Source organism: Oreochromis niloticus, linkage group LG18 (genome assembly GCF_001858045.2).
Source record: "Oreochromis niloticus isolate F11D_XX linkage group LG18, O_niloticus_UMD_NMBU, whole genome shotgun sequence".
Classification (NCBI taxonomy): Eukaryota; Metazoa; Chordata; class Actinopteri; order Cichliformes; family Cichlidae; genus Oreochromis; species Oreochromis niloticus.
The window spans coordinates 5,068,998-5,094,026 of record NC_031982.2 but is presented as its reverse complement, the minus strand read 5'-3'; the positions used below and the strand labels follow the sequence as shown (position 1 = coordinate 5,094,026).

The 25,029-nt window shown below is 45.6% G+C and overlaps 1 protein-coding gene across 2 annotated transcripts; it reads left to right on the top strand.

The window, feature by feature from the left end:
• The first annotated feature begins 705 nt into the window (after positions 1 to 705).
• palmda (palmdelphin a) lies at positions 706 to 24,849 on the top strand. 2 transcript variants are annotated; one of them, XM_005465797.1, is made up of 8 exons: positions 706 to 783; positions 11,965 to 12,565; positions 12,906 to 13,027; positions 19,869 to 19,983; positions 20,076 to 20,100; positions 20,185 to 20,244; positions 21,318 to 21,478; positions 22,834 to 24,849. In XM_005465797.1, exons 2-8 carry the CDS (start codon positions 12,476 to 12,478, stop codon positions 23,848 to 23,850), a joined length of 1,590 nt encoding a protein of 529 aa, XP_005465854.1. In that variant the 5' UTR covers positions 706 to 783; positions 11,965 to 12,475; the 3' UTR covers positions 23,851 to 24,849. The 2 variants fall into 2 exon arrangements, with proteins under 2 accessions (XP_005465854.1, XP_013123010.1); XM_013267556.1 differs by having other exon boundaries at positions 20,185 to 20,268.
• Positions 24,850 to 25,029: the final 180 nt, after the last annotated feature.

The window sequence follows — 25,029 nt, the reverse complement described above, 5'->3', positions numbered from 1 at the left end:
TGTTTATGTTTTATGATTGTGTAAACTCTTTGCTTTTATGTTGCTTTTTACTCTACTGTGTACAGCGACCTTGAGTGTTTTGAAAGGCGCATTCAAATAAAATGTATTATTATTATTATTATTATTATTAAGGTGCTCACACTATCATAATATATTGGATAGGCTTTGTAGAGTGTATTATCATTATTGTAGGATCTTTACAATATAAATCACCCTGAATCAACTGTTATTGTACTATATAAATAAAATTAAACTGACCTGAGTGGGCTTAAGCTCAGCATCAGCAAAATAAAGGAATTGAGAGGATCGAGGACATACAGCATTCAAATGAATCATCAGAGTTCCTATTGGACAGAGAAGCATCAAGTTGGACACAAACAAGGTGTTGCTTTCAAAACTTTTCTTCAGAAATTGTAAATAAATTTTTTAAATTATACATTTGAGCAACCACAACAAAATAATTTCACTGGAGGGAATGATTGATTCTATGTATTGTCATTAAATTATTCACATTCTTAGATACAATTAATGGATAAATGCTGACAAAGATTAAAAGAAAGAAAAGAGTGAGTCTCACTAAGTGGCAATGTAAGCCTGTATAAATACCATCTGTTTACATAGCGTCTCATGGTTTTATAGTCAAACATAGTGGCAACACTTCTCATTGCTATTGGCTGCTAGGTTGACAGCTGTCAATCAACATCACAAAGACCCACCCACCTGTACCTGTGGGCAGTCTGAGGAGTCCTGCAGGGCAGCTGTGAGAAAAAGACCATCCTCTGGGTAGGTGAACAAATATACGCTTTTCTTTCAATAATTAATAAGATAAAATAAGATAAGATAACCTTTATTAGTCCCACACGTGGGAAATTTTTTTTGTGAAATTTGTTTAACGTGAAGTTGAAATGTTCTGTGAGGTTTGTTGTTGTTTTTTAAGACAACGTCCTGTCCTGTTAGAAAGACTCAAATGTTCCCATATGCAGTAGGCCTCCGTCTTTTATCCTCCCAAATAATCCCAGCTGTCAGTCTGCAGGTTAGAAACTGTTTCATAGCATGTTGATAAAGGCTGTTATCCTCTGCTGGTAGCAACATTTGTTTTGGAGTCATGTAGAGAAGCAGATATAAAAAATATGAAACGTTTTATAGATAGTTAATGTGCTAAATTGAGCTGACCTTTATTCTACAACAGAAACAGGACCAAACGGGAGAGGTAGAGATAATTCCTTAATTCTCTAAGCTTCTGCTCATCCTGACTGCTCGTCCCTGCAGGGCTTACAGCCTATTGTAGCCTTCAGTTTGCACTCACTTTATATAGCTTCACTTCCTTTTTTACTTGACTCTCAGTAACCAGGGTGATTATTTTAAGGTCACCCATTCGTTTCTGGACTTTCTGAAGCTGCACCATTGGTGGGTTTTTGTTTTCTTTCCTTCCATCTGTCATGTTAGCTCTAAAGTGAACATATTTTAGACCACAGGGTGGAGTGTTAAGACATGCTAGCAACCTTTGTAATTGCAGTCACAATCAAGACACACAGACACACACACTACAAAAGGTCCAATTTATTTATTCAAATTAGCAAAGTTGAGTCTAGCAGACTCTAATCAGCTACAGTTGGCTGTGTAGATTTATTTCACAAAAAACAAATCCCAAAACTATCCACAGCAACAAAGTCCACAGCTGAGATGGGACGGAATGCTTACTTGGTATATGAAGGTGACATCCAGGAACTGTGAGGGTCTGCAGGGTGGGTAGTTGGGGGGCGGGGTCAAGGCACTGGAGGGTGGGCAGGCAGGTGAAGCGGTGAACAGTAATGTTAAAGCCCTGAGGCCCGTGTTTATTAAGGGGCGTGTCCAGATCAAGCCCATGTCAAGGCTGCTTATTGGTCTTATCTTTTATCATGTGATAAAAGATCAACAAGGCCCCATTTCCTTGAAATGATATCACTGTCTCGTTATGTGATTCAAGCTGTTAAAAACACGTGGGAATGAGTTTTTTGCATGAACTGGATCTGAGGTGATTCTGAGGATCATCACAAGCTTGCACAGAGATTTTAAGCACATGAAGCTTGCATGGAGAATCTCAAAAAACATCAGCAGTTAGGGAGCATTTTGATATGCTGGTGCCCAATAATAACACAAGTCTTAAATCAATATCAGGTTGGTTAGTTAGAGTCCAGGATGAGACAACAATACATCAGTAAGATGGCCCCAACTGACCACATACTCAGAGAATACCTCAGGAAGCAGAAACCCAAGAATGAGGAGGAAGAGGAGGCACCATCATGGAAGGACAGGCCCCTGCACGGTATGTACCACCGGCAGATAGAGGAGGTGGTTGATATCCAGAAGTCCTACCAGTGGCTGGACAAAGCTGGACTGAAAGACAGCACAGAGGCACTAATCATGGCAGCACAGGAACAAGCTCTGAGCACAAGATGCATAGAGGCTGGGGTCTATCACACCAGGCAAGACCCCAGGTGCAGGCTGTGTAAAGATGCCCCTGAGACAATCCAGCACATAACAGCAGGGTGCAAGATGCTAGCAGGCAGGGCATACATGGAACGCCATAACCAAGTGGCCGGCATAGTGTACAGGAACATCTGTGCTGAGTATAACCTGGAAGTTCCGAGGTCAAAATGGGAGATGCCCCCAAGGGTGGTGGAGAATGACCGAGCTAAGATCCTGTGGGACTTCCAGATACAGACGGACAAAATGGTGGTGGCTAACCAACAGGACATAGTGGTGGTAGACAAACAGAAGGAGACGGCCGTAGTGATAGATGTAGCGGTTCCCAATGACACTATTTTACAGAAATAGATACAGATACAGACAATATTATTAACATTTTCTGCCCAGCTAGAGCCCCATGAAATGGGTTTCTATGGCCAACAGCTGGAAAACCTTATATCACGAAGAACTGAATGTAGTGATGTAAAGCACTGGAGATATGTCCTCTGATGTAAGTAAATAAAAGATAAGAAATATGATTGTAACATCTAACAGTCTTGCCTAGAGTGAATAAATAAAGCAAAAAGAGAATCTGACCCCTGAGGTACCCTGCAAGGAAGAACTGCTGTTCCAGACGACACATGATAAACAGTAAAAGATTGCTCAGATAGATATGACATGAGCCATATTAAAACAACAGTAATCCCAAATGTCAGGAGTTTTCCTGTTTTGCAACTCAGGTCAGAATAAAGACGCTCAGACAGGTTAACGTGTACACGGGTGAGCCTGAGGGAGACTCGCACCCTGCAGTAAAAAAAAACAGTCTTTATTCACAGAGCACATACAGGAAGAGATAAAATAGACCGTGCTGCGTGCAGGCTTCCTGTGGAGCACAGAGTGTATGTAACTTCCCCATTTAGGAGTCTGCACAGAGTGTGACTTCCCCATTTAAGCTTAATACTGAAAGAGCAAACACAAACACATTTAGATAAAGAAACGTACTTTTAAGCATAACATAATAAAAATCCCAAAATCCTGAAATCTTTTGACATTCCCACCTGTTGTTTGATCTTTCCTTCTATATATGTACATAGCAACCACTAACAGTGCATCAGTCTACGGCCACTTGTAGACATTTTTAGCCAAGACATCGTAAAATAGTGGGTTTTGTGAGTATGTTATATCTAAGTGTCTATCTCATTATCATCTTCATCATTCTGTGATAGGGTGATGTAAGCATGAATTGAAGCAGTTACCATTTTTGATACCATGTTCTTCAAACAAGGAATGACACATGAAGTGAAAAGACACAATAACAGCAGAAGAACACCAACAAAAACAAGTCCTTTAATCAGCAGGGACTTCCAAGAGCCGCTTAAAAGCCACGTGAGCCAGTCTTCTGTGTTTGTGGCATAGTCTCGTTGTTGTGCATCCCGAAGTTGTCTGAGTGTTTTCAGAGCATCAGTCATGTTCGGCGAGTGCACATTATCTGGAATGTATGTGCAACATGTGTTGCTAAAGAGGACACATAGTCCGCCTTTCTCGGCGAGAATCATGTCCAATGCTACCCTGTGTTGCATTACTGCAATGCGCAGGGCATCAATTTCCTGATCCTGTTCGTCGTCGATTTTACATGAAGCATTCAGAAAAAGTCCAAAGCGGTAGTTCAGAGTCTCTATCCTTAAACCTAATAAATCTTGCATTACTTGAAGCATTTCATGACCGTTTAAATACCATTGCCTCCTGATCAGTTCTACAGCATCCCTCCATGGTATAAAACCTTCATTCAGTGGAGGAACGTCTTTCAGGACATTTTGTCTGTCCGTTTGTGACCACGGACGAAAAACATGTATGTGTGGGCGGTCATCTTGCTCTTCCTGTCCTTCTGGCCCTATTATTAGGCCAAATCTAGGGTTAGCCACTGCTACCAATGGGTAGATACCAGTGGCTGGTGGATCGACTGTGTCTCCTATTTCTTCTTGTGGGCTATCTTTGAGTGAAAGTTTGTTTAGCATTGTCTGTGCTTTCACATAAGGATGTTGATGTGTATGTGACCTAGTTCTTCCTGATATGGGTGAGTGTTTAATGGGTGGTGCTGCAGCTGTGGCTGCAGATGTGGGAGGTGGCGGCGCATATGGTGGTGGATTAATACACATATTGCGAGCACCGCACGGTGTCTCGTCTTCTGGTTTTACTAAACTGGCGGTTAAGTTCTGTTTTTCTGACTTTTTATCTTTTTTCTCTTGTCTCTTCTTTTTGTTTTCCTCTCACCTAGCTGCTTCTACCTTCCAGGCCTTGAAATATTGTAATTCTTGCGAACGTTTCCCTTTCTTTTTTAGGTTTTTTGTTTCTGCTATTTCTTTCAAAAGAGCTTCCCTCAGTTGTGTTAATGCTGATGGGCTACATTTACCTTCCCAAGTGGAACATTTTGTTTTCTTAGGATTTCTCCATCTACATGCACTAATTTGTCCGGCACCTGGACATTTTTTCTCTAACCACTGCTCGTCAGCAGTGAGTTTTGAAGCTTCATTACCCATTTTAATCCTTTTAATTTTAATACTTTACAACTACACAACTGCGGCACCTTCTCTGGCACGAGAATCGAGAGAGGTAGTTGACACGGCCTTCTACTTTCAAGCTATTCTTGAAAGTGGTGTCATCTTTATGTGATGAAACACAACCTGTTTCTCTCTTTTCACCAGTATTGGGTGGCCAACAGCAAACAAAATAGTGGAATAGTTCAGCCTCCTTATTGTGCTGTAAAGTCAACTTATTCCACCAACAAAAATAAAACAATACAAAGACAAAACAATACCTTTATACGCGCGCTACCTTTACCCACTACGGGGGAGCTACCAGTCCCAGATGAGCTCTATTTTATTTTAAAATGCTACCAGCCCCTCTGGGCGAGCCTATACGTTTTACGCGAGGTGTCTCAGAGTGTTAATATTCACCTGGTTGCTGCCGGTCTCTCAGGTCTACCTCATCGACCCCCACCGCCGTGGACCACTTATAAGAACGCTGGCCAGAACCCGAATTCACGTCTCTGGACTTTATCCTGTACCTGGACAGGAGCTGTCGACAGACTTCAGCGTGGGCTTCTCACGACGTCAGGACTCGATGAGGCTTTCCTGTGGGGTCACACAAAAGTGCTGTGTCCCATCCGGCTCGAAGGACCAAGAAATGTCAGGAGTTTTCCTGTTTTGCAACTCAGGTCAGAATAAAGACGCTCAGACAGGTTAACGTGTACACAGGTGAGCCTGAGGGAGACTCGCACCCTGCAGTAAAAAAAACCAGTCTTTATTCACAGAGCACATACAGGAAGAGATACAGGAAGAGATAAAATAGACCGTGCTGCGTGCAGGCTTCCTGTGGAGCACAGAGTGTATGTAACTTCCCCATTTAGGAGTCTGCACAGAGTGTGACTTCCCCATTTAAGCTTAATACTGAAAGAGCAAACACAAACACATTTAGATAAAGAAACGTACTTTTAAGCATAACATAATAAAAATCCCAAAATCCTGAAATCTTTTGACACCAAAGAAGTCCTTAAGCCTGTTTACAGGATGCATCATCAATACAAAGGTTGAACAACCTAATCAAATTAAATGTTGGATGTCAGAAGGTTGTTAAATTCAATTAAAAAGACTGGGGCAGCTCCAGGAGTGTCACGATCGGGGGTAGCGCGCGAATTGAACACAGCAATTCGGCGTGCCCGTGTGGCGTGCTGGCTAGACCCAAACGCGGTGCAGGCTAGCGATGGGTTGGAGCAGGCACGCGGTTACTCTAGTAACGATCGGTGCACAAAGCACGGCTTCGGAACCAACGTTACAGAGGGAGAGCGAACTGAGCCGGGATGAGTGGGAGAGTCAAGAGAGAAAACACTCACGGTTGCTGAAGCAGGCGGAGACTGACGTCGGCGAGGGTTCGGAGCTCCTGACATGAAGAGATCGATGTCTGAGCGGAGAACAGGTGGGTGGTGTCTCTCTTTTAAGCCCGACCCGGTGATCAGCTGATCACCGCCTGACAGGAACCCCCCCCCGAAGACCGGCACCCGATGGTCCAGGACGACCGCGACGGAAATCCGAGATGAGGGAGGGGTCCAAGATGAAGCGGGACGGCACCCAGGAGCGCTCCTCAGGACCGTAACCCGCCCAGTCCACCAAATACTGGACCCCCGACCCCGACGACGGGAATCCAAGATCCGCCGGACGGTGTAGACAGGATCCCCATCGACAAACCGGGGCGGGGGCGGGGGCGGGGAGGGAGGCGCCAGCGAGGAAGTAACACGCCGCTTGAGCTGCGAGACGTGGAAAACAGGGTGGACCTTCATGGCGGACGGAAGCCGGAGACGGTAAGTTACAGGGTTGAGCCGGGCGGTGATCTCATACGGGCCAATGAACCTGGGAGTGAGCTTCCTGGATTCGGTACAGAGCCTCAGGTGCCTCATGGAGAGCCAGACGCGATCCCCCGGCTGAAACAGATGACCCGGACGGTGGCGGCGACGATGCTGCTTGGTGTACCGAGCGTTAGATCGGGAGATGGCAGCCTGCGCCTTGATCCAGGCCTGACGACAGCGGCGGACCATCCGTTCAGCCGCAGGCACTTCAACCTCCACCTCCTGATGGTCGAAGATAGGGGGATGGAAACCATGACAGACTTCAAAGGGCGAGAGGCCGGTGGCAGAAGAGACCTGAAGGTTATGAGACAGCTCAGCCCACAGCAGGTAACGAGGCCAAAGCGACGGTTGGGCGGAGACGAAGCACCTTAAAAAGCGCCCCAGTTGTTGATTGGTCCTTTCAACCTGCCCGTTGGTCTGAGGGTGGTGGCCGGATGAGAGGCTAGGAGAGGCTCCCATCAGACGGCAAAAGGCTTTCCAAAACCTGGCAGTGAACTGGGGCCCCCTGTCGGAGACAATGTCCTTGGGGAATCCATGAAGCCGGACGACATGGTCCAAGAAGAGCTCGGCCATCCGTTTAGCAGAAGGGAGGCCAGCCAGTGCGACCAGGTGCACAAGGTGGAGGTGAACAAGGTCATGGAATGCCCGTTTTGCACTCGGGGAGAGACAGAAGGGTTTAGGTAGATTAGCTGGTTTAGTGAGAGATGTCAGCGGGGCGACGATGGTGCTGAAATTCCGGATAAAGCGCCGATAGAAATTGGCAAAGCCCAGGAAGCTCTGGAGCTGCTTAAGGCTGGAGGGCTGGGGCCACTGGGTCACAGCTTGGACCTTCTGCGGGTCCATGGTCAGGCCGTCGGAGGAGATAGTGAAGCCGAGGAAGGTGGTGGACCGCTGGTGGAAAGCGCACTTCTCCAGTTTGCAGAACAGCTGGTACTCGAGCAGCCTGTTCAGTACGGCCCTCACATGGCGAATATGGTCCACTTCGGTGCGGGAGTAGATCAGGATGTCGTCCAGATAAGCAAACACCCACCGGCCTAGCATATCACGCAAGACATCGTTGATCAGATGTTGGAAGACAACAGGGCTGTTGCAGAGGCCGAAGGGCATCACGAGGTACTCCCAGTGCCCGTTAGGGGTGATGAAGGCCGTCTTCCATTCGTCCCCTTCCCTGATGCGCACCAAGTTGTAGGCGCTGCGTAGGTCCAATTTGGTGAAGATGCAGGCCTGGGAGAGGGAGTCGAGTGCAGTGGATAACAGGGGAAGAGGATGGCGGTTCTTGATGGTGACTTTATTCAGGCCCCGATAATCAATGCAGGGGCGGAGCCCGCCGTCTTTCTTCTTGACAAAGAAGAATCCAGCAGCAGCAGGAGAGGTGGAAGGGCGAATGAAGCCTTGTTGGAGAGCCTCAGCAACGTACTCCTCCATGGCCTTAGTCTCTTCAGGAGACAGAGAGAACAGGCGACCGCGAGGGGGCACTGCTCCCGGGAGTAGCTCAATGGCCATGTCGTAGGAACGATGAGGAGGTAGAATGGAGGCTCGCCTCTTACTAAAGACTTCAGATAGGTCGTGGTAGGCCGGAGGGATCTTATCCAGATCAATAGGCTCCGGGGGAGAGACCTTTTCCGACTTGGAGTTCACTTTGGTCCGAGAGAGAAGGCAGTGGTGTGGACATCGGGGACCCCAATCCAGAATCTGGCAGGATGACAAGGAGATGTGGGGGTCATGGCGACTGAACCAGGGGTATCCTAGGATGAGAGGGGAGGAAGTGGCTGAGACCACTAGAAACCGGATCTCCTCCTGATGATCCCCGATAGACATGAGGACCGGCCGGGTCTGGAACTGGATCGGGTAGGGTTGGAGGGGTCGCCTATCTACGGAGGTCACCGGGAGGAATCGATCAACAGGGGTTAACGGAATGCGAAGTCGAGAGGCTAGTTTCTGGTTGATGAAGTTCTCCGCTGCTCCGGTGTCCAGGAGAGCTTTAGCTGAGAACTGCTGGTGCTTCAGGTGCAATATTACTGGTAACAGAAAACGTGAGGGGTCAGAGGAAGGGGACGGGCCAGGTGGGACTCCCCCGCAGTCTACCTGGCGTCGTCGTTTGCCGGGCGCAGCGGGCACTGAGGACGATGGTGTCGAGCTGATCCACAATAGGCACAGAGACCCTCACGGCAGCGTCTCTCTCTCTCCTCTTTAGACAGTCTACCCAGCTGCATGGGCTCCCCGCTGGATGTGCTGCTTGGGCTAGCGGCTGCTCCTTCAGAGGGGGGAGGAGACTGCAAGGACGTGGCCCTCAGAGGCTGGGAGGGTTTAAAGGCCCGAGGGGTGTGGCGAGGCCGCGACATTACTCGTTGGTCGATCTTCAGGGCGAAGTCCACGGTCTCATCCAGAGTTCTGGGGGCCTCACGACCGGTCATCTCATCCCGGACGTAATCAGCCAGCCCCTCCAAAAAGATGGATCGTAGAGAAGCATCTCCCCAATTTAGCTTGGCAGCCAGGGTACGGAACTGTGAAGCAAAGTGACAGACTGGTCGGTTGCCCTGGCGTAAATGAAGCAGCTGTGACTCCACTTCCACTTCACTGCTTGGGGGAACAAATGTCTTCTTTAATTCCTCCACGAACAGGGTGTAGTCGTTGCAGGCTACGGATTTATTGTTGTAGAGAGCTGCAGCCCATTCCTGGGCCTGGCCAGACAAGAGAGAGGTTAACATTGCAACTTTTGCGCGGGCGGTGGCATATTTAGTGGGCTGACATTCAAACAGCATGTCTAGAGTGGCAAGCAAGCCATCAGGTCGGCCGTCAACTCCGTTCCACTTATCTGGTAGTCCGATCCGGGGTTCCGCGCTCACCGGCGCTGGCTGACGTTGCAGCGCGGTGACGGAAGTGGAGAGTTGGAGGACAGTTCCAGTGAGAGATTCCAATTTTGTGCTCAACCGATCCACCATGCCGCGAAGGTATATCACTTCGGCTTTCAGCCGTTCGAATTCCGCTGGGTCTATGATGGGCTCAGACATCCTGTCACGATCGGGGGTAGCGCGTGAATTGAACACAGCAATTCGGCGTGCCCGTGTGGCGTGCTGGCTAGACCCAAACGCGGTGCAGGCTAGCGATGGGTTGGAGCAGGCACGCGGTTACTCTAGTAACGATCGGTGCACAAAGCACGGCTTCGGAACCAACGTTACAGAGGGAGAGCGAACTGAGCCGGGATGAGTGGGAGAGTCAAGAGAGAAAACACTCACGGTTGCTGAAGCAGGTGGAGACTGACGTCGGCGAGGGTTCGGAGCTCCTGACATGAAGAGATCGACGTCTGAGCGGAGAACAGGTGGGTGGTGTCTCTCTTTTAAGCCCGACCCGGTGATCAGCTGATCACCGCCTGACAAGGAGGTCGATAGAGTACAATAAAAGGATTTCAGGGAACAGCCCGTAATCATCTGTAACTCAGATCAAACATTTGATCAGCCTTCATTTGAATCTGTCCTGGTACGCAGCAGGTCATCTACCACGACCTGAAATCATACTTCTTGTAATGGTACTTGTCTGGCTGCATTGTGCCAAGTGGAAGTGGGCTCGTGGTGTGGGGCTGATTTTCAGGTCTTGTAACCGTAAGTCCAGTGAGAGGAACTCCTAATGCTTCAGCATACCAAGACATTTTGGGCGATGTCACATTTCCAACTTTGTGGGAACAATTTGGGATTGACATGGATGAGCAAGTTTGGTCTGAACAGGTTCCTGACATGAACCCAACAGAACACACTGAGATGAATTCAAGCTGAGACTGTGAGCCAGGCCTTTTTCTCCAGCATCAGTGTCGGACCTCGCAGATGTGCTTCTGAATAATGGTCAAAAATCCCAATTAAAACACTTGTGGAAAGCCTCCCTAGAAGAGTTTAAGCTGTTATACCTGCAAAGAGTTGGACAATATTATATTAAACCCTATGGATTCAGAATGGGATGTCACTCAGGTTCATATGCTTGTGAAGGCAGACAAATACTTTTGGCAACACAGTGTATGTGGAATTATCCAGTTCATGATGTATTTACATGTGTAATGATAAAACAATAACACAGAGCTCTGTACCCATGAACAGTGTGATTCTTGTTTAAAGGCATAAACATCTCAGCACTTACATCTATATCTTATCAAGATAACACAAAAAACAACTAATCTGAATTTTATGAAACAAGCTGGAGAAAAGCACCCACAACAGAAGTGGTCTGGTGTGGATCCAGTGCATTACTCAAGGGGAACGATGTGCTCTCTGTGTGATTTGTAACATTTCCCATAAATAAAAAGTTCAGACTTTTCAGTCATTAGAGTCTAAACCACACAGTAGCCCTGCCTGTAGTTGGCAAGCAGATGGTTTACCCAGATTATCAGCCTCGTGAGCAGATTAGCTTAGTGCTTCAGTGACAGGTTACTTGATGGACTTGTAGATAGTAGAAAGTCTCTCTCTGCCTTTCTTTAATTAGAGTGAGACAAAAGTTACAAATGGCTCGAGTAGGGTTAGCAGATGACTGTGTCATAAAGAGTGAACATTGTCAGGTGGCAGTGTGCTATCAGAGGAAGAAATACTAAAAAAAATAGTGATGTCACAGTGTACTCAGGGGCTGTTGTGTCCGGGTGCTCCAAGTGCTTGTGTTGGAAACAGCTGTTTCATGCTGCTCATTTCAGTCCCTTCAGTCTTCATATTTTTATGCTTGGATTCTACTCAGGCAGCTGTGCATGAGTCACACTTCAGAATAATGCTTATTCTCTTATATTGAACCTTCAGTTCATCCACTGTGTTGAACAAGGCTGTCCTCCCTTTAAACCAGCTTTCTTCTGATTGGCTGCCCCTTGGCAGCTCAAGGTTGGTGTTTCTGTGCTCACAGCCAGAACTGTGTAACATTCCTGGTCTGCAGTGCACTACTAAAACATTGTAGCGTACAATGTTCAGCATATTTGGTTTCATCAATCATTGTGTGAACGATTGTGTGGATGATTTTCATTCAGGTTAACTAACACTGTAATTAGTTTGAGTTTTTCACTGTGGTTTGGCTTAATGTTGGCGGTGGTCATGTTTATAAGTGATACTGTGAAATAAAGGCGTCTGACAGGTTCTCTTTCTTCTCGTCTCCAGTCTCTGTGTTGATCCTGAAGCAGTATGGAGGAGAGTGACCTGCTCAAGGAGAGGCTCCAGGCCATCACTGTAATGCTCCAGTCCACTCTGAGCAGTCACAGAGGAGACACTTGTGTCTAAAGATATGTTTGTTCACACTTTCGTTTAGAAGTTTTAGAGCATGATGCAGATGTTACTGAGACGTGTACAGTCTGTACCCTTTTTCTTTTTTACTGTACTCTAAAATAAAACACATAACTTAAAAATTATTATTATTATTTAAATAAGTAACAAGATAACTCTTTGTGGCTTTTGACTCTAAAAAATGTAAATTAGTTCTTTTTTCATTTGTTTATGACCTTTTTCTGTCCTTTAACTTTCACTTAACTTTGGAACATTTAAAAATTAAACCTAAATGAAACAGATTACACTATTCTGAGGATTAGATTGGTTTCAATAGATATTTGACTTATTCTGACAGTGCATTGTCAATTGTGTTTTATATATTCACTCATTCAAGCTTTTGCCTTTGATGAAACAGCAGAAGCATCAAATTCAAGAGGACATTAAAAAGAAGAAACTGAAACTTGATCAAGAGAAACTGAAACTGCAGCATCTGAAGGTTCGTCTGAAGAAATGATCGGCTATGACAGCAGATAAAGTGTAGAGCAAATCATTTCATTGGATTGGTGTATTATCAGCATGAACTGCAGAAGTAATCAATTCATTTCAATTCAATTTTATCTATACAGCGCCAAATCACAACAACAGTCACCTCAAGGCGCTTTATATTGTAAGGAAAAGCCTACAGTGTTTTTTTTTAACAGGAATGTCGCAGCAGATGGCCACAACTGTTTGGAGTGAGGAGAGAAAGACAGGACAGTCGTCCTATCTGTTTGCAGACCTATATTTTTACTTCCAGTTTCAATCCACACTAATGATAATTCTGTTCTTCTGTACAGAAAAAGGCTCTGAGAGAGCAGTGGCTGCTGCAAGACTCCCATAATGGAGTAGACTGCACACAGCAGCAGAGCTTTCTGTCTGACCGGGAACACACCAGAGCCCTGCAGCTCAGCATCCACAGGTACAAAATCAGCTCAAACCACCTCACAGAGAAGCACATATCATCACCATAGACTACGCATGGATATTGTTTGGCCTTGTGGGCCACATCCAGCCTTTTGGTGTCTCTGAAATCTAAAGGTCAATGGGAAATTAGAATTAAAATGTAAGTAAGTATAATGCAGCTTGTTCCATTTTAGACATCAAACATTCATTGATCATCTCCAATCAGAGAATGGTGTACTGTGTTTTTTGTAAGTTTGTGAGAGATGTGGGTTTGCTAGCTCTGAAAGATGTCAGCACACAAAAAAGATTGATGCAGAATAATATAGTTTTTAATGAGGTAAATCCTTAAACACAAGGACTACAATTTGAATTGCTGTTACAAGACTAAACATGCATGTTTAGTCTCGTAACAGAATAGGAATAGAAGTAGGAATTCCCCTCTCGCCCCTGCGGGCGGTCTATCCTTCAAGCTCGGGTCCTCTACCAGAGGCCTGGGAGCTTGAGGGTCCTGCGCAGTATCTTAGCTGTTCCTCGGACTGCGCTCTTCTGGACAGAGATCTCCTTTCTGGGATCTGCTTGAGCCACTCGTCTAGTTTGGGAGTCACTGCACCAAGTGCTCCAATTACCACTGGGACCACTGTTACCTTCACCCTCCACATCATCTCCAGCTCTTCTCTGAGCTTCTCATGTTCCTTCTTCCTGAGGGCCTTTCCTTCCATGATGGTTCCTCATCTTCCTCCATTTTCTTGGGTTTCTGCTGTCTGAGGTATTCACTGAGCATGCGATGTTTATTGCCTCATCCTGGACTGTGGTGCTGACATTCACCAGTCTCCGGCCTCCTTCCTTCAGCTTAGCATACAGCCTCAGGGTGCTGGACTTGGGGTGAAACCCTCCATGCATGGTCAGGAGCTTCCTTGTCTAGATGTCAGTGGCTTCTATCTCCTACTTTGGCCATCTTATTATCCCAGCAGGGTACCTGATCACGGGCAGGGCGTAGGTGTTGATAGCCCGGATCTTGTTCTTACCGTTCAGCTGACTCCTCAGGACCTGCCTGACCCTCTGCAGGTACTTGGTGACTGCAGCTTTCCTAGCAGCCTCTTCGTGGTTCCCATTTGCCTGTGGGATCCCCAGGTACTTGTAGCTGTCCTCCCTTCTGGTAGTTCGATCCCCTCAGTTCTGACTACCTTCCCTCTCTTCGTTATCATCCGACTACATTTCTCCAGCCCGAATGACATCCCGATGTCATTGCTGTATATCCTGGTAGTGTGGATCAGTGAATCGATGTCTCATTCACTCTTGGCATACAGCTTGATGTCATCCATGTACAGGAGGTGGCTGATAACTGTTCCACTCCGTAAGTCGGTATCCATAGACAGTCTTGTCGATGATCTCATTGAGGGGGTTCAGGCCTATGCAGAACAGCAGTGGGGACAGAGCATCTCCTTGGTAGATCACACACTTGATGGTGACTTGTGCTATGGGCTTGGAGTTGGCCTCTAGTGTTGTACGCCACATCCCCATTGAGTTCCTGATGAAGGCTCTTAGTGTCCTGTTGATCTTGTATAGTTCTAGGCATTCCAGGATCCAGGTGTGGGGCATTGAGTCATAGACCTTCTTGTAATTCAATTCAATTCAGTTTTATTTATACAGTGCCAAATCACAACAACAGTCACCTCAAGGTGCTTTATATTGTAAGGTAGACCCTACAATCATACACACAGAGAAAAACCCAACAATCATATGACCCCCTATGAGCAAGCACTTTGGCGACAGTAGGAAGTAAAAACTCCCTTTTAACAGGAAGAAATCTCCCATTCTACTTTTAAATACTCTAGGAACAACAAGTAAGCCTGCAGTGTGAGAGCGAAGTGCTCTAATAGAGTGATATGGTACTACAAGGTCATTAAGATAAGATGGGGCCTGATTATTTAAGACCTTGTATGTGAGGAGCAGGATTTTGAATTCTGGATTTAACAGGGAGCCAATGACGGGAAGCCAAAACAGCCTCAAATAGATAAGATAAGATAAGATAAGATAAGATAAGATAAGATAAGACAAGATAAGACAGTGGTTCCCAAACTTTTTTTGCCAGGCCCCCCTTTGTTTTACAAGAAAAATGTTCACACGCCCCCACCACCTAACCCCCCCCACAAACACATCCTCCAAACACACACACCCATATTTTGCTCCATTGCGGTTTATTTCACACCTCAAACATTTAGTAAACGATTAAGCAAATACAAGTAAACGGCAATAAATTACACGTAGTAATAAAATAAACTACTAACTCTTTTACACTACGTCCACACCTACACGGGTATTTTTGAAAACGCAGCTGTTTCTATGCGTTTGGGCTTTTCGTCAACACGTAAACGGCGTTGCGATTCACCGAAAACGGAGATTATTTAAAACTCCTTTTTTGTGTTTACGTGTGGACGAGGATTACAGAGTTCATCACGCAACGTCAAAGGTATGTGCCTCTTTTCACGTCACGCTGTGCGCCACGTTATTGTTTACATGAGATGAATTGCAGAATGGCAGATAGAGACAAAATACTGTTACTGTTAATCTATCTGCAGGTTTTACACGCTTACATATACACACGCAGTTACTGTCCCTCCATTTAGAAAGGCAGAGGCGTCACGGTGTGATTATTTTACATATAGTTGTTTTTTTTTCCTGTGTAATAATATTCAACATTGTTATCAATACATTTTTCAAAAAATGCCTCTCTGTGCAAAATGGGTTCAAAAACAAAAACAGCTGTGGGATACTGTTTGTCCGTGATTTGAACCGGGGGAACAAATTACGGCAGGATCAGCCTGATATTATTTGTATCCCGCTGTAACTTTACTGCATAAAGAGCTAACATGTCCAAAATGTCAGGAGTAGTTAGTTATTACAAGAAGTGTTTGTGAACTAAAAATCAAGAATGTGGGATGTTTGTCCGTGATTTGGAGAGCCCAGCGCGTGCTCCGGATGCAGGGAAACTAATTTTGCAGGGAGACCTACCTTGGCACTTGTGCAGGTGAAGCCAAGGGGAAGATATGCTTCACCATATTTTCTAGTCTTTGGCTTGGAAGGAAGTTGGTTTGGAAACGTATTTGGCGATGCTTCATCTCCTGCTTTGCGTTTGTGTGGGAGCCCCGTCAAAAACCTGTCCATGATGCTAGCAGTGTTCAAGCTTTCTTTTTTTTTCTTTTTCTTTTCATACCGTGCCCCCCCTACAATGGCTCTGCGCCCCCCCTAGGGGGCGAGCCCCACACTTTGGGAACCTCTGAGATAAGATAAGATAAGATAAGATAAGATAAGATCAAACTTTATTAATCCCTCGGGTGGGTTCCTCTGGGAAATTCGGTTTCCAAAAGCACAGCACCGACAGAAGTTACAGAACGTGAGCAGAATATTATATATATACACATATATAAATAAAGAGACATATATAAATAAAATATACGAAAGGGATAAATAGAATAAATAGGAATAAGAACACAAGGGAATTGCACATTTCAAGTATTGAAGTCTATTGCACCGTTGACTATTAACAAAAAGTATTGCACAAAGAGTATTGCACAGTGAAGTGAAGAGGCACTACAGCTTAGTTGTCCCCCCCTCCTTTGTCCTCCTGTTTCCCCTCCCTCTCCCCTCCAGAGAGGAGTTAAACAGTTTGATGGCGTGTGGGACAAAGGAGTTTTTAAGTCTGTTGGTTCTTGTCTTTGGGAGAAGCAACCTGTCACTGAACAGACTCCTCTGGTTGCTTATGGCCGTGTGCAGAGGATGCCCAGCATTGTCCATAATGTCCAGCAATTTCTTTAGTGTCCTTTTCTCTGCCACTGACACCAGAGTGTCCAGCTTCATGCCGACCACAGAGCCAGCCTTCCTGATCAGTTTTTCCAACCTGGATGAGTCCTTCTTTGTTGTGCTGCTCCCCCAGCACACCACAGCATAGAAAAGTACTCCAGCAACCACTGACTGGTAAAACATCCTCAGGAGCTTCCTGCAGATGTTAAAGGACCTCAGCCTCCTGAGGAAGTACAGTCGGCTTTGGGCTTTTTTACACAGGTGCTCTGTGTTGCATGACCAGTCCAGTTTGTTGTCCACCCACAGCCCGAGGTACTTGTACTTGTTGACCACCTCCACCTCCTCCCCCTCTATCTGAACCGGCAGTGGACCTTCTCTGGACCTCCCGAAGTCCACAACCAGTTCCTTGGTCTTTGTGGTGTTGAGTTGCAGGTGGTTTGTGTGACTCCATGTGACGAAGTTCCTCACCAGACTTCTGTACTCCTCTTCCTGATCATCCCAGATACACCCCATGATGGCTGTGTCATCTGCAAACTTCTGAATATGGCATAATTCAGAGTTGTAGCAGAAGTCAGAGGTATACAGGGTGCAGGGAAGAGGGGACAGCACAGTTCCCTGTGGTGCTCCTGTGCTGCTGACCACAGTGTCAGACATGATGTCCTTCAGCCTGACGTACTGTGGTCTGTCAGTGAGGTAGTTTGAGATCCAAGCGACCAGGCAGGGGTCCACCTGCATCCTGTTTAGTTTCTCCTGGAGCAGACAGGGCCGGATGGTATTAAAGGCACTGGAAAAGTCAAGAAACAGGATCCTGACCGTGCCTTTTCCCTTGTCCAGGTGTGAGTGGGCTCTGTGTAGGATGTACAGGATTGTATCCTCCACTCCGACATCCGCCTTGTATGCGAACTGTAGTGGGTCCTGGGCACGTTGTACCTGTGGTCGGAGGAGGTTGAGGAAGAGCCGCTCTAGAGTCTTCATAAGATGTGACGTCAGTGCCACCGGTTGGAAGTCATTCAGCTCATTGGGCCGGTTCCTTTTGGGGACCGGATGTCTTCCATAGGGCGGGCACTCTCCCCAGTCGCAGACTGAGATTGAAGACTCGTTGTAGCGGCTCCCCAAGTTCAGCAGCACATGCCTTTAGCATCCTCGGACACACCTTGTCTGGGCCTGCTGCCTTTCTGGGGCGAAGCTTCCTCAGTTGTCTCCTGACCTGATCCACTGTGACACTGGGAGATGATTGGAAGGAGGGGGGGGAGATGTCCTGCTGTTGAGAGAGGGGTTGGAGGAGGGGGTGTCATAGTGTCAGGAAGGGGGGGGAAGCGAGGGAGGTAGGAGAGTGGGGAGAGGGCTCTGTAGTAAAGGTGAGGGTGGGGGGGTTGTGGGCTGGTCAAACCTGTTGAAGAAGTAGTTGAGTTCGTTTGCCTTCTCCACAGTCCCCACCCCCCACCCCACCCCACCCCCACTGTGCTGTTCTTGGTGTTGTGGCCTGTGATGGTTTTCACACCATTCCAGACCTCCCTCATATTGTTCCTCTCCAACTTCTGCTCCACCTTCCTCCTGTAGGTGTCCTTTGCTTCCCTCAGGCAGCGTTTCACCTCCCGCTGTGCTGCTTTCATCTCCTCCTTCACTTTGCTCCTGAAAGCCTTCTTCTTCATGTTGAGGACAGCTTTGACTTCCTGTGTTACCCACAGTTTGTTATTAGGATAACACCATACCGTCTTAGCAGGGGCGACCGTGTCCACACAAAAGTTGAGGTAGTCTGTCAGACAGTGTGTCGCCCCCTCTATGTCCTCACCATGTGGGCTCAGAAGCACATCCCAGTCTGTGGTGTCATAGCAGTCTCTCAGAGCATCCTCCTTTTCTGGGGTCCATCTCCTGATGGAGCGTGTTGTGACAGGCTGCCTTTGGACGAGGGGTGTGTATTGTGGCTGTAGGTAAACCAGGTTGTGGTCTGACTTCCCTAATGGGGGGAGGGGGGTGGCTCTGTATGCATCTCTCACATTGGCATACAGTAGGTCAATTGTCCTGTTGCTCCTTGTGGGACAATTCACAAACTGGTGAATAGCAGCCAGAGTAGAATCCAGTGTGGCATGATTAAAGTCTCCAGATATAATAATGAAAGCCTCTGGGTTTTGTGTCTGCAGTCTTGCTGTAACTGTGTGTATTTCCTCACAGGCAGCTGCTGCATCGGCCCTCGGAGGGATGTAAACACACACACAGATCACATGACTGAACTCCCGAGGTAGATAAATATGGCCACAAGCTAACGGCTAGCAGCTCCAGGTCCGGACGGCATACCGATACTTTAACGGAGACGTGTCCAGGGTTACAATATCTGTTGTTAATGTAGACAATGAGTCCACCACCTCTGCTTTTTCCGCTGGCCTGCGTGTCCCTATCGGCTCTCACGGATGTGAAACCACATAGGTCTACGTTAGCCTGTGGCGTTAGCTCGGTTAGCCATGTCTCCGTGAAGATAAACAAACTGCACTCACGGTATAGTCGGTGGTTGTTCAGAGCACACAGTTAATCCATTTTATTCTGTAGCGAGTTCATGTTGCCCATTATCACTGTCGGGATTGATGGTTTGAATCGCCTCCGGTGATCCGCTTTCCTCGCTCCAGCCTTGCAGCCTCTGTAGCTCCTCTTTAGCTCAGCCGGGATGTTGTGTGGCATGCCGGTCTGTGCCTTTGTTCTTAGTGCCAGCAGCTCCGCTCTCAAATAGATGAAGGAGCTGGTTCCAGAAGTTTTAAAAAGTGCATCATCCATCTTGTATCGCTATATCTAAGAGGTAGAAGTAGAGTAACTAGAGGAAGGTGAAATAAAGTTTGAAAGCCTAGTCTAAAAAAAGTTAAAAGTTAAGAAAAGGTGCGGTGTTGCAGAGCTACTTGGAAAGGCTGCCGTCACTCCAGTGCTATCTTGATAAAAAGCAATAGCCTTCAGAGGCACTGCAGTTTTTGGCACTTTCACATTGACCACATTTTCAGGCCAGAGGTTACTGTTTCTCATGTGATGTCTTGCCCTGTTACTACCCTGCCCTGCCCCCTCTGTCTACTTAGGATTGAAATGGAGGTGGAGTCTCTGGAGAGAGAAGAGTCTATGATTAGCGTTAATGAGAGTTTTATCCTCAGTAGACTCAAGGCAGTGGAGAAAAGTCCGGAGGACATTATCAAGGTATGCAAACACACATTCTCACAGATACACAGGTGTAGTGTTGTGCTCCCCTTAGTACCTGTTACACTTACTGAGTTGTGTCTGTCTTCTAGGAAGCCAAAAACAGCTTTGTTCCTGGTAAGTCATATAACATCATTTGCAGCATCTCTGGTGTTGGTGAAAGATGAACCCAAGCTAACAGTTCTGTTTTTGTTCTTGCAGAACCATCACACATAGCCACAGTAATCCCTGAATCCTTCACCTCACCAGCCAGTGAACAGTGTGAGCCAAACACACCACGGCAGAGTGAGATCATTCATACACTTAAAAATGTTATATACAATACCACTGAAATACACAAGGGTTTACAAGTTTAGAGCTTAATTTATAGCGTTGCTGAATACTGAAACTATGGCTTAAAGGGGAAGAAAGAAAAATTAGAATTCTGGGTTCTGATAACTGTGGAAAGTTCACAGGTAGATCCTCAAAGACGTACACTGGAACTCAGAATTAAAGTGGACATGAAACACTACACATATAAGAGCCAGTTTACATCATGGAGCCCTGCTCTCCAACTGACAAAGATATGACTCTAACAGTGAAGATGGATTTAAGAAATAAGTGCTTTCAAAAGATGTTTAGCGCCATCTTCTGTCAGCACAGAATGTGACGTCACCTGGTTGGTTGCGGCTAATAAACTTACATTAGTTTATGTCAGCTAGCTAGTGACAGAACCGATAACTCTCAAACACTTTTGTGCTGCCCCTGGCTGCAGCAATAAAACCAAGGACAAACTGTCTACTTATACTGTGTGTCTCTTTAATGATAATTGGCTCCATTGTTTGGCTAGCTGCACTCAAACAGGAAAATCTGTCCTCATTTTTGAAGTTCTTTACAAACACAAAGATTATGAGTAACAGCTGGATTTTTACGTTGTAAATTAGCCTTTGTATGTGTGTAGTGTTTCACACATACAATTTTGCGTTCCAGTGCACTCAATCCTAGTTTCTGCACAAAAAACGTGATTCATCATTTTCCACAGATCTTTAAAAAGGACATCAGAAAGTCACATAAATGTAACTTTTTTTACCTCATTAGTCCAGATTCTTTCATCTTCGACCACACATCCAGATACCAGATATACCATATCTCAGAGCTCAAAGTGAACTTTTCCTGTGCTTTATTTTTATACTGTATTTTATATGTATTATCCATTCAGAGTGACCTATGGAGACTTGTATTTACAATACTAACAAATGTACAGGAACATGGATTGAGCTGTGCACCTGGACTGATGTAATGATAATCAGGATAAACTTTAACTACATTAAGTGCATCTGTCCTCTGTGTCCCAGCTCTGTTTAACATGCAGATCAACGTGGCTAAAAATACTCTGACTGGGGAGAGCTCAGTACTTTCTACGCCAGATGTTCCTCTGGAGGACTTTCACCAAAACACCGGGCTCAAAGTTTATGATGATGTCCAGAAGTGTGTTTGCGCACTCAACTCTCAACAGGTATTTTTATTACTCTGAGCCAAACTCTGGCTTCACTTTAAGCAGTGGAGGTGCATGCTTTGTTTTATTCCATTTTGGCTTTGAAACAGATTTGAATGAGAATATTAGCTCCCTGTAACTTTTCATTAGTAATCCTAATACTCCACAGCTGGTAATAATGACAGCAGCATTTTCACCAAAGTCATTATACCCAGTGGGTGTGACTGGCACAGAGCAGTGGACTGGGTGGGGCTAATGTCACACTGGATTAATGTAAAGCTATCTACCTGCTATGGGGTGCCAGAGGCAAACAAAGATTTGTTGTATATGATGAATATAAATGAAGGCATGCATTGTATAAGTCAGGGCTCTTTGTGCGGGCAGGCAGAGGTGAGGCTCTAAATGCAGGACTTGAAGACTGAATGCAACTCAAAAACCACAGCTTTATTGCTGGCAGAAACCAAACCGGGGAAAACACAAACTGAGGATAATCTGAGGCTATGACCCGACACTGACACAAAGAAACACGGAGCTTAAATACAGTGAGGCGTAATCAGAGAATGGAAAACAGGAGGGAGACAAAGCTGGGAGAGATTAGGGCTAACGAGACAGGGGGAGCGAAGCTAGACACACTGACATAAGACATAACCCTTCAAAATAAAACAGGAAACAATTCACAAAGATGCAGACTAGACACAGAACTAGACCTGCACTAACCATGGGACACAAAACCTAAGAACTAAACCCTATACCAGAATAAACTGAAACATAGATTTATAATAATAATCAAAACAGGATAACTAAAGAATGAGACATAAATCACAATACAGAAGAATACCAAAAAACATAAGAAACTGAAAATGCTCAACATGACCCAGAACCGTGACAGTATATCATTTCTCTATTTCAAGAGAGAGAAAACTACAGTAATGAAGGATGCAGCCGACTGTAGTCTGTTATTGTTGGAACCATCTGCATGGTTCTTAGTTTGTTTTTCCTTTTTTTCCTGATCTTTATTTTAATAAATCTCAAAAACTATGACAATAAATAAAGGAGCACTAATCCACTGTCTCTTAAGTGAGTTCTGTATCACATAGTAGCAACTCCAAATCCACAGTCGTGAACTCTGTGGCCTCACTAAGCTGCAAAACAGTCACCCACACAAATAAGGTCTGTGTGTGGGGAAACACTGGCATGAACATCTCAAGCTAATATAAATTCCTGTTAGCAATCCTGCTGACAAACTACAGGCATTTTAGCTACGTGTTCATTTTCAAGTAGCTCATGAAGTGACATGATCAGAATACGTCGTGTTAGCTTCTGTTGTGTTTGAATTCCTTTCGGTGTCTGAGTCCTGTTTTTTTTTGTATTTCTAGGCATCACGTGACCAGAACGGTGTTTCTGAGCTATCAGCCAATGAGGTGGAACATTTGCTGAGAAGTGCTACAATGCATTGTCAAGTAAAGCACCAAAACTGCTGCGAAAGTCCCAGGACAAGGGAGGAGCAATGGTTTTCCCACTACCGAGATGACAGGAACAGGGTGGAGGAGCATGACCTCGGCAAGCAGCCAGGACACTATGATGTCGTGCAAAGTCACAAAGCAGACAAAGACTTTAGCTGCAATGAAAACAGCCAAAGAAAACCACACAGTGAGCATCACTATAGTAACCAGGACAGCTGTTTTATCAAAAATGACGGCAGGAGCCAGCAAAGCAATCTGACGGAAAGTTGTGTGACGCGCCTGGATCACTATCGCCACCAGCAAGATTGTTACTGTAGTTCATATCCAGTGACAAATTGTCACCGTGTTCAGGAAGGCGGTTCTGCAAGCCACCAGCCCAGTGGCATTACCAGAAGCAGCAGCAGGACTGAACCATCCGGGTGCTGCGTACCTCTTAGAACACATGACCAGGAAACACTAACACACACACAGTTCAGCTACACTCCCTGTTATATTCCTGCTATTGATTATATCAGTGAGGAAGAACAGTACCGCCCACCATCGTACCAGCCGAACAGACAAACTGGGAACAGACACAGAGTACCTTTCCCCCTTACTGGAGATGACCCCCCTTACACAATCCTTAGCATCCTGGACACTGCTGAGCCAATCACAGCCATATTCATGGGTTTTCAGTCAGCGTTGGATGAGAGCTGGCAGGCTCGGGAGTTTGAAGGTTCCCTCAAGGCTGAGCTGGTCTTTGTTGAGGACGATGAAGACTATGATGACAGCAACATGAAGAAGAGCCACGGGCACATTCCAAAGCCAAGTCCAAGCAATGGAGCTGCTGCACACATGCAGGGACTTGGAGATGGACACAGAGAGAGAGCAGTGGGACCAGGCATCAGAAAGATCTGGAAAAAACAACAACCGTGCTGTAGTGTCTGCTAACTGAAAGCCTCCTTTTTTTTACATGGTGCTGCCTAAAATGACCAATTCTCCTCGAGCCCTTAGTGACCGACTGCTTTTATGAAAGAGAAGATGTGAAATCATCTCCAGCTAATAAAAATAGTATGTGACACTGTAATTAAAGAGCCCTGTTTAATTTGGTCAGTCTTTATAACTTGTTCCCCACCAGGCCAAGCTGTCAACGTATCACATACTGCTGTGTGTCTGCTGTAAGTGGACTGTTTTTATATAGCGCTTTTCTACTTTGCTTGTACTTCACCAAATCACACACAATCATACTAGCACTGTTTTCAATGTCTAAGTACTTTTCTGTCTGACATTCACACTTCAGTGAATGCATCAGAAAGCAACTGGGAGTTCAGTATCTTGCCCCAGGATACTTGGGGCTACAGATTATCTGTACCATGCTACAGATTAATGTAAAATGTAAGATGACTTGAAAAGTCAAGATAAATCCACAAATCTGTCATGCATGGAGAATAAAGACAAACCAAAATAAATTACTTTGAACAGGATTAAATCCAAGTGACACACATGTTCTTACTGCACGTGTGCTAGCAGTGATTTAACATGTGTGCTCCTAGCTCCCAGTATCTCAAAGCCCAGTCAGTTAGCTCTAACCTCTCAGAATAGCAACTCAAAACTGGACTGTTTTAACATTTACTCACGAATGCTACCAAACAGTTGTTCACATTTATATTAGTTTAGTTTTACTCCCGTCATTGTTACACTGCAGAGCTGCTGGTTGTGACAAAGAACAGCAGAGCAACACCAGCATGATGATGATTGGACTGTAAAATGCTTCACTTTTACTGATTCAAAGCACTCAAATAAGCCCAGTACTGATCGTTAGGATTAGGTTTGGACAGCATATTAGCCTGAATAACTTTGTAGGTTTATACATGTTTTTGTTTGTTTTATTGTTCCCAAAAGTCTATGATTTTAACACGACAGTAATAAATTAACCAAAATTATACATTTCTAAGACGCAGCTCTTGATCTGTTGAGGAGAGATCACATGATCTTTATATGATATTTTCCACATGGTGACAATGCACAGCACACTATTAAGAGTCAGAGTTTAACAGGCTTTTTGTCCGTTTTCAACCAATAAATCATGAAGCTGACACTGAAGGCCATAATGGGTGTAAGCTAACATTT

What these genes read in the sequence shown, in the direction of transcription:
- palmda (XM_013267556.1), top strand. Translation starts at nt 12,476, where the DNA reads ATGAAACAGCAGAAGCATCAAATTCAAGAGGACATTAAAAAGAAGAAA. An exon ending in CTGCAGCTCAGCATCCACAG is followed by an intron (nt 13,028 to 19,868) that starts GTACAAAATCAG and finishes CTGTCTACTTAG; the next exon opens with GATTGAAATGGAGGTGGAGT. An exon ending in GCCAAACACACCACGGCAGA is followed by an intron (nt 20,269 to 21,317) that starts GTGAGATCATTC and finishes TCTGTGTCCCAG; the next exon opens with CTCTGTTTAACATGCAGATC.